At 37.1% G+C, this 9,891-nt stretch overlaps 1 protein-coding gene across 1 annotated transcript; it reads right to left on the bottom strand.

Annotated features, from left to right (window-relative positions):
• Positions 1-511: 511 nt before the first annotated feature.
• LOC101313423 (acyltransferase-like protein At1g54570, chloroplastic-like) lies at positions 512-8,498 on the bottom strand. Its single transcript, XM_004301953.1, has 13 exons — positions 8,069-8,498; positions 7,808-7,859; positions 7,586-7,641; positions 6,632-6,790; positions 6,419-6,523; positions 5,853-5,959; positions 4,882-5,003; positions 4,621-4,729; positions 3,882-4,015; positions 2,887-3,238; positions 1,969-2,082; positions 1,314-1,399; positions 512-1,216 (listed from the first exon to the last, which is right to left on the bottom strand). The coding sequence occupies exons 1-13, from the start codon at positions 8,484-8,486 to the stop codon at positions 916-918; spliced, it is 2,115 nt and encodes a 704-aa protein (XP_004302001.1). The 5' UTR covers positions 8,487-8,498; the 3' UTR covers positions 512-915.
• Between the last annotated feature and the right edge of the window lie 1,393 nt (positions 8,499-9,891).

Genomic DNA, 9,891 nt, shown 5'->3' on the forward strand with positions numbered 1-9,891 from the left:
TTTTAGAAAATAAGATAGTCTTGCACTCATCCTCATCAAATTCTGATGTGAAATAATAAAATTTATGTTCCTTCAAACTTTTGCAGACAATCAGCCAAACAAATAACTACGAACATTTTTCGTGCTTAACAGTTGTAAATTGAACGATGGAACCTGCTATATTTCATCTATTGAAACAATTTTAAGTTTCAGGTTCGTGATTTTCAACGAAGGTATTAAGGAGTGAAAATAAGTGTTAACCAATAAAAGAGTGGAAATAATTGATAACACGTTTTGACTACGTCATTGCTGGACTGATGGCCATAAAGAGCATATGAAGTAAAAAAGATAGAGAGAAAAACAAAACCAGAAAAACCTCACCTTCACAAGATCTGTGCAGAATCACCGGCCCTGAACCACCCTGTAATTTAGAACCAGTTGTTGTGGCCAGAAGTCCAGAACATGTATGAAGATGTATGCATACACTGTATGATTTGCTGTAATAAAAAAACTCGTAAGATTTGTTCATGAATCATATAATGATTTCCAAGAGGTAGCATAACTATTAGATACGAGTGTCGTACATGGTACATCTATGTGATGCTCAGTACATATTAAGCTATGAACAGTATAAAATAGCCTAGGGTTGAAACATCTAAATTCTATCGTGTATAGACGTTACCCTAAAGTTCACTATCACCTGTGAAATATACATATCACCAAGGTCATTTCCCTTGTAAAGGGCATGCACTGGTCTGATATTTGCAGGTTCAGAGGCAATGCGACAATGCATCAGCTGAGACTCCATCGCTAGTTTGCAACTCAAGATTCAGAATCAAGAGACATAATGATCTTGTTTGGCCGCAGCATCATCCTTGTCCCCAGGAAATACTTGTACTACTGTACTGTGAAAACCAAGACTTACTCAAAACCATTTCAAGGTTCAAATGTTGGAACTTCATTTAGAGGGGAATATAGTGCCCGATATACTGTTCTGTCAATAATATTCCTGTAAGGATCCTCCTCCCGCTTCTTGATTAAGTATGCTAAACTTTGTTCAATTTCAGATTGTATCTCCAAATACAATTTGTTTGCACTGTCTTTGTCTTTCAGGATCTCTTCCCTTCCTTTTGTTTCTATTGGTTTCCCAAACAAATGGTAATAACGGCCTGGCAACTTAGGTAGAACTCCTGGAATAAAGAGGTTTTGATTGGCAACTTCTCCACTTGTATCCTCCCTATAACCAGACGACATTTTTGTTAAATGTAAAGATTAGAAGAGAATTTATACTTAAATGTAGCAACAATTTTGATGGTATTTCATGATATCTTTACCTCAATTTTACAGCACCATTATTAGCATTGATGAAATAGTCGCCCACCACAGGGATATTCTTTATGTCATTGTAGTCGATAACCAACTGCCACATTCAAATTAAGAACCAAAGTTGCAATGTGTTAACCTCAAAATTGTAGCTCAAGACAGAAGGAGGTGTCAGTAAAGAAATGATATTTCATCCCAGATACCACAATACATCACAAGACTTTAAACTTAAGGTAAACATAAATGTCTATTGTATTACTCTTGGTGAAGAAGAAAATGGTATATAGCCAGGGAAGAGACTACTAAGATAAAGTAAAAGTCAAACAGCAGGATTGACAGAGCCTGTATGAATGATTTTTACAGACCTGTATTTTGGTTGAGGGATTTAAACTCTTAAGGTACAAACAATTACTACACATATATAGGTTATACTTATACTTCGTATTCTAAAGAACCACACCTGACCCCAATTCAATCCTACATATTGATAATGATTAGTACATGTCTAGTTAACACCCTTGGTTTGGTAACTTTGTTATCTTGTTAGAGATTAGGAAGAAATATGAGAAATATTAAGATACCCTGCATAGAACTGTCATACACCCTGAGAAAAGGTCCTTAAATTTACCAAGAAAAGTTTGCAGTATAACAGTTACACAAGCTTACTTCGAGTAAGTCATCTGCTCCTACAGCTGCAAATGGTACAATTGTGGCTCCAAAACGTGCTGCCATTCTGACAAATTCAGGTTGATCAGGCCAGAATAACTTGTATTCTTCACCCTGCCAATTATAGAAGCACCCTATTATCATGGACAACAAAAATTATGACACAACTTTGGTTACTCTACCAAAATAAATAGCTTCTTTATACTGTACTTATATTTCCTTTGCCCTTATTGTTCCAAGTCTCTAAGAACATGCAAAGTTCGGAGTTCCTTTGTTAATCTGAATAAACTGAAAACAAATTCACATGGGCATGTGCAGGGACCGGCATGTGCATATGCACTCTCTTTCTCCTTTCACAGTTATCCTTTACAAAATAGATCCAATATGATAGGCACAATTGCATCACTATAGGGACTCACTTTAGCTCTGGCTCAAATATATCAAAAGAATCTTATTCATTTCTTGACCCAAAGAAGCTTAGCTTATTCTGAAATGTCTAAACAAGCTCACACACAAATGCACAGGCACACACATGAAAGTTTGTGGTGTCTGCATGGAAATTGGAATGTATATATTTCCTCTATTAGACATTCTGTTAGTCTCTAAAGTAATTGATTGGAACATCAACACTTTGACAAATGTAATTAAATAAATGCTTGATCATGAATCAGGGCACAGAAACCCACTATCCACACATACAAGTAGATGAAAGAACCTACAAAAAAAAGCATACTGACACAGGTGTAACAGCTTCATTAGGCATAGCACAACCAATATGACCTAGGAAATTATATATTAATGACCTAAAAAAATTTATGTCTGAAAATCAGATAATCTCTGGCAGATAAAACACATTGCAAGGAAACTGCCATTTCAAAAAAAAATACAGTACTATACAGAACTGGGCAGTTATTGCACCTTGTAATGGAGAGCTTCACGTGCACCACCAGGATACAGGAGAACATGTGATTTTGATGAAAGTGATTTGAATAGATATCTTGCCGTAACTGGTACTGCACCAAATACTTTGAGCAAGTCAAAATCATCTGAGCTCTTCCCCAACAACAGTTCTGGATGTGCTAAACCACGAACCATTATTTTCTTTTCTCTCAAAAATTCTTCAACCATAGAATACAGTTCCAGCCCCATTAGATTATGATAGCCAACAATTAAGACAGGTCCTTCATTTGGAACTCCTGCAAGACCTCTCACCACCGTTCCATCTTCCAAAGTTGAGAAAAGAACAGCACCAGAAGCAAAGCGTAACAATCTGCCATTCAGTTGTTGTAGTATCAGCTTTGGTCCCATATGTGTGTGTGTGTGTGTGTCTTAAAGATAGTGATGCAATATAGCCTGGTCCAGGTAACTTGCAAGTGAAACCTGTACATGATACATCTAGACTGCTTATAAGATCCTAGATATGAGCAGCATTTCGTGTTTCTTATTTTGGAGACCAGGAAAGCTGTCATGAGTAGAGGGATTGGTGTATGAATGCATAGGGTTACACTTGATTGATATGAAAATGTATACTAGCTTCTTACTACGGTTTTTATTTTCTAGCTTCTCATCACCAAAAACTCTTCAAGTAGTATTATGAGATATCACAAGCCTGTCTGACATCACCAAGACTCAGATTTAGCTATATAAATACATGGAATATTCCTTTGGAAAATCTTTTTCAATGAAGTAAACAACTTATAAATGCTCAAATTTTATATACCTGTGCAACAATGTACATTCCTAAGCAAAGCTGAACAATAAACAGGATGAACTACCTCATTCGAAACATGGAACTCGACTAAGACAAAGTAGACAAAGCTATGGAGTCATTAATTGAAGTTAAGAAGTACCATATCTGGAAGCTTGCCACCAAAAAATAGGAAAGGAAAAGAGAAGTTGCACAAGTAAATTACCCGACTGTTTCATCAAATGTATTGTTGAATTCTGTCATACTAGGAGGAAGAAAATCTGAGAAACTATCACGCTTCCTCGAACGTCGATATTTGAGAGTACCTTTTATTACTGTCAACAAATTAACCCCATCTTCCTGTAACATGGCAACAGGAGTGAAGTCAATTAAGTATGTGTTTCCGCAAGGTAAAGGCGCCCTAGAAGCAAAATTTTCTATTGCACATAAATAACAATAGAGAATTTACATTATAACAAAAATAAAGAATAAAAAAATGTTGTCACAAAATTGTTGTAAAGCTATCCATTGACAAATGGACCAATTGATATCCCTGGAGAATTTTCAAGTCAAATCTCCATCTTTGACAAGAGCTTTCATCCGACTTGTTAATTATTGAAACAAACAAAAGGGTGTTGAGATCAAGCAACAGCAGATTCAACAATATTGAAGAAAAAGAAAGAAACTGAAGTAATTCTTAAAAAATCAAATCCAGCAATTCCTTCAAGCGTACACCTTGTTGTCAATTTGTTCCTAATTCTATAAACCACTATTTTAGAGTCACACTGAAGCAACCATACAAGATAGTTCACCTCAATCAGTTTGATAGTATCAGACAAGTCTACTCGGCTTAAATGTATAAAAGTCATTGTCAGTAATTTTGTATTAACAGGATAGACCAATAGAAAATCCAGTAGCACCATGCCAGCCGCCAGACTTTGTAAAATGCATAAATATTCACTTACCAGTAATAGGGTATGCCCATTGTCTGGGAAGTGACGAACTGTACAGTTCTGTAATGCGCTCCTTAATCGGCCCGCTTCATCTTGACTAGGAACCATGTTATCCTTGTCACTGAAATGAAATATAAACAATTATACACTTGTACCCAAAAATTTCCAATATCTACTTTGAGAATGAAAAAAGGTAATGATCATATAAAGAGAGAAGAAAAGACGTTAAATTTCCATAAAAACAAGAGAACCACAACAGGGAAAGTCAGTAACCTAGCCAACACAAGTACTTCAGCTTTGACAGCATGGAGACGGGAATTTGCATAACCAGCAGCTGATTTGAGCAGCTTCAGCTTCCAAAGAAGAGTTTCCCTTGGTATAATATCGGCCAAGGACTGGGAAGCAAATTATAATAAGTAAAGAACAAATAGAATACGGTAATGATTGTACTGATATAGGTCAATGACAGCAGTATATGATACGAGAACAGAAGGAAATGATGATAATACAGGAGTTACAACACACAACTACGTTCATTCTTATCAAACATTTTCTCATAACCTTTCAAGATGATGTGCTAGCTGTGACTATGACTTTCAGAAATCACCTAAAGACTTCAGGGATCTTTATGGGGTATTAACTGTGTATCTGCTATTCCTATGCTTAAAGTGTATAATCATCAGGTGGAAAACTCAAGTTAGTGTCTAAGGTAATAGATATTAATTTCAAGTCACTGAACAATATATGGCAAGTATGTCAACAATGACGCTCGGAGTTACGCTTCTCAACATTAAGCTGTTTCAGAGTATAATGCACCATTCTTCTTGAATATACATGAAAAGGTGTGTGCCTCACCATATGTCGACAGTAAGTGATTGTTTAAAAGAAAGGAAACTACATTTTCCATAGCTTACTTTAATTTTCAACCTAGATGAGCATCATTTCAGTTTCTTTACCTATTGAAATTATCATCTGCCTTACCAGTGAGCAGGATCAACTATAATAGTGAGCACATGCTTCTTAATAGATGTGGGTATGTTTGAGACTAAATACTGACAAAATGCTGGAAAGGAAAAGAACTACACTGGATCCAAAAGATTAATTGAAAAATCAACAGTAAATGATCAGCTGAGGCACTGAGCACACATAATAAATAACAACACAAAACTAGTTAAACAAAGAAAAAGATATCGCCAAGAACTAGAATACAAAGTTAAACAAACATAAAAGCAATTAATTCTTACAGAGAGACATGGTAGCAAAGCAGTGAGGTTCTGAGACATTTGCGCAAGTTTTAAACCTGGAGGAAGCCTACTTTTGATGTTCACCATTGCCATTTTTGTAGGATCACCTGATAGCATGAAAATCCAAAGAAAACATCAGAACTGACGTAATAGAGAATCGTGATTGAAAACAAGAGAAACTTGAAAGTGCCTATATCCTGTCATGGCACACATGAAATCCCAAGACAATTGACATCTGAGATTTCTTAATAGTGCCTCATAAGCAATGGCTCCCAGTAATGTAATAGTCAATGAAAGATGATGCATTTATTGATGTAGCTATAAATTGGGGGAATAACCAGGGATCATAACCAGGCTTGCAAGAACAAGGCTGGGCTATCAACTGTTATATAAGCAACACCTTATTACAACAAACATTTCACGGAACAAAGTAATACAGTTTAATATAAACTATAAAGACAGGATTAAAGGCGGTAAAGCACAGAGAACTGCTACATTAGCAACAGCTTGTCTGATTTCTCCACAGATATTAAGGGATTTAGAATCTACAGCAGCGAATGACGTACCCATAACAAAGCTGAGAAGATAGGGAACTGTAATATGTAATTCTTCAGGCATAGCCTCCAAGATTGGGAAGAGAGGTTGCAACTGAGACCTCTCAATGGATGTTGCTACAATAGAACATCAAAAAGGTCAAATTGACGGTGTGTATCGACCAAAGTTCATTAACACATAAGATTGTACGAGGAAGGAAATGAACTATACACCATAACACCAACCTGGGTTGACTAGTACCAGTACGAGGTCAATGGTAGGATTACGTGCAGCCACAGCAAGTGAGAGGCATCCTCCAAAAGAATCTCCTACCAAATATATTGGCTTGTTGGGAGATGAAGCATGCTCGAGCCTAATAGTTTCTTCAACCAATTTCACCAGCCCTATAAATGTAAGCCCATTAATTACTGATTGAACATCTTTTGAAAAAAGAACGATGAAGAAGAGGAAGAGACTAGGCATGACCTGACTGTCACAAGTTCGAATTAAAAAAAATATATGCACATGGTGCTGAGGTAAAGTAGTATAGCTTAGAGACTACAAAATTTCCAGCAATACAGCATATATCCATAGCCACTTAATGGTTTCAGAAATTGAAGGTGAAACGATGATACTCAAATTCTTCAACAACAAGCAATACCCCATTTTGGTTTGGTATAAATGAGACCACAGTGGACAACTCAAGCAACTGTTGGTTAGCATCAAAGAAGCATAAGAAACCCACTTACAAGTTAGAAACTAGTTTAGCCTGTTAACATGCAGAAAGGTAATTGGAGTTATCTCAATCACGTAAATGTAAGATTTATGATTATACTCATGATGTGGACTTATGGACATAAACTATGTCATTGCCCTTCAATTCTCACAACAACAACAACAACAAACAAAAAAAAAAAAAAAAAAAAACTAGAAGAATAAAGTGGCAAAAAAGCTTACTGAAAGTCAATCCTGCAAGGAACCTAAAATGAGCATTGTTAGATAAAGGACACAACCAAATCCTTAAGTGTTCAGATCAACATAAAAAAAAATATCGAAAGTGTGTTTAAAATAGTCATATATCGAATAGCTACAAGCAGTTCTAAATACAGGATTGCACATCAATAGTTGGAAAAACTCCACAAAAAACTCAAGAAAATACTCTTCATCTATAAACTTGTACGGATATGCATATCGATCACCTTCAAACGGTGTTCGATCGTTAACTGGAATATGCAAGCATCGAACTTCAAAGACCCTGAAAAGGTTTAAGGAATTATAGATCAGAAGAAACAGTTCACCCCAAGTTAAACAGCTAGACCTGATCTGTAGAAGTGCCATGTTTCTTTAGCAGGGCCTACTATAAAAGGGTTGGAGGCTGAGCAACAAAAACATAGTATCAAGGATAATAGTTACCAACTTACTTCTGAAGAGCTTTATGATGCAAAATGAGTCCCCAGCCAGTACCATCCAGCCCTGTGTGCATCAGTAACGCAGTGATTACACAACATTCTTTGATATGAATTTCACTCATTAACAAGCTCATATTCAAAAGTTTCTTCCGATAAGAGATATAAACATTCATTTTTCCTCAAGACCAACTATGCATTTCACTTCAACCAAAATCACAAACTAAAGTAGCTTCAAGATTAATGACATATGGTGACTGATCCGGCATCAATTACCAGGCAAAAACAAAAGAACTGGAGAACCCTTCAATGGAGGGTTAAACGCAAGGGGGCTGAACCATCGGGGAGGACCACCATCAGGCTTAATCATCTGCTCATTTGCATCGAAATAATCCTTTACAGTCACAGTCCCATACCCGTCATCCCACAAAGGTTCCAAACTTTCAAGAACACCATCTTCTATCTTCTGTTTCTCCTTAACCTTATGCCTCAAACTGCCATTCCCTTGATCAACTAAAGGCCTACTTCCCTCCCTCTCCCCAACTACAGAAGCTCCATTCACTACAACTGAATCTGAAGACAAAACTGATGCATCCTGATTACTTAAACTTCTACCTTGCACTCTAAACCGAGGCTTACTCTCGGAACTCAACCCAAAAAAGTGAGGTCCCCCAAAACCTATAACTGATGTCATGACTGATGCTACAATTACAGAAGATTGATTCTAGACCCTTAATTCACCCAGTGAGGAACTTGTGAACTTCAAAATCTAGTACTTGGGAGCAGAAATGAAGGTAAATGTGCTAAATTCAGTTGGCCCCTAAACCACTCTATGGATAAAATCACACATTAAGCACAGAAATGGTCACAAAAGTGAAACTTGAAGCAACCCCAGATTAGGAAAACTGGAATTGATAGTCTGACACAGAAACAGTTCCAAAAGTGAAAGTTGAAGCAAACCCAGAATGGCAAACTGGAATTTATATATACAGCCCAACACAGAGACAGTTCCAAAAGTGAAACTCTAGAACTGCCTCTCTAGCCCAAGCAAAGTTCTGAGGCTCTAAACTTCAAGAATTATTGGCAGCAATATGGTACAACAAATGTGAAATAAACACCACACAAATAAACATAGCAAAAAGGGAAACTATTAGCCAAGAATTTGGATTCTACCTCAGTTGGGGTCTGATTGGCAGAGAGAGTTGGGTCATGTCCATGCTTTTTGCTCTGGTTGTCAATTAGCCACATGTGTGAGAATACAAAGCTTTACAATAAATGATGGTAAAACAAGCTTACATACCACACCGCTCAGTTTCAACAACAAAAATGGAAGGTCGGTCTCTGCTCTGGTAAATCCCAAATGGGGTAAAGACTCAAGAGTGAAGTATCAACATCAGTCAGGCTCAACCCCCAGAGTCCCAAACGGCACGAACAGTGTCTGAAACCAAGAGAACCAATCAAAACTGTAAATGGGGTGAACTATTGGGACTCCATCGGAATATGCTTCAGTTGCATGGTTGGAATTTTCCTGCCCTCGCTTTTGTTTTTCTGGTCAAACAAGAAACCATACAAGAGGGATGATCTATAATGCTTCTCAAGTCAATAATGGTTGATATTGAAGGAGTTCCGGAACTCTAAACAATGTTCATATACAAAGCAAGCTCGTACCAAATGAGACATACGATACAATTTCCACCACCTGAGATTCAAAGACTGAAAGAGAAGTAGAATCCCCTTATCTCCATCTCAAAGCTTCATGGTTCTTTGGATCTTCACAAGCTTGTTATTCTCTCATCCATAGCACACCTCCCTCCAAGGCATGCATTCCTGGGAAAACTGCCACTCCCATGGTCGTTGGTGGATGTTAGGAATCATCTTCCATGTCTCATTGCTTTATATTGTTTGTTTTTTGGCCATTTGTAAACGTATGTTACATGTAATGCAGAAAATATACCCGGCCAAACAGAATGATAAAACTTCATAAAACCCACATGAGGGAAACCAAACCAGTATGGACGAAAAGAAAAGAAAACAGAGACACCGGGACTATCAGCTCTGGATGTATTGGCACACATGCAAGGCAAAATTGGGATTACTGG

The sequence above is a fragment of the Fragaria vesca genome, linkage group LG6 (genome assembly GCF_000184155.1).
Source record: "Fragaria vesca subsp. vesca linkage group LG6, FraVesHawaii_1.0, whole genome shotgun sequence".
Taxonomy (NCBI): Eukaryota; Viridiplantae; Streptophyta; class Magnoliopsida; order Rosales; family Rosaceae; genus Fragaria; species Fragaria vesca.

Bases quoted from the DNA above. Each gene is read 5' to 3' on its own strand.
- LOC101313423 (XM_004301953.1), bottom strand. From the start codon at position 8,486: ATGACATCAGTTATAGGTTTTGGGGGACCTCACTTTTTTGGGTTGAGT. The intron at 7,642-7,807 runs GTAAGTTGGTAA...AAACCTTTTCAG, and splicing joins CATCATAAAGCTCTTCAGAA to GGTCTTTGAAGTTCGATGCT. The intron at 4,730-4,881 runs GTTACTGACTTT...ATTTCATTTCAG, and splicing joins GAAGTACTTGTGTTGGCTAG to TGACAAGGATAACATGGTTC.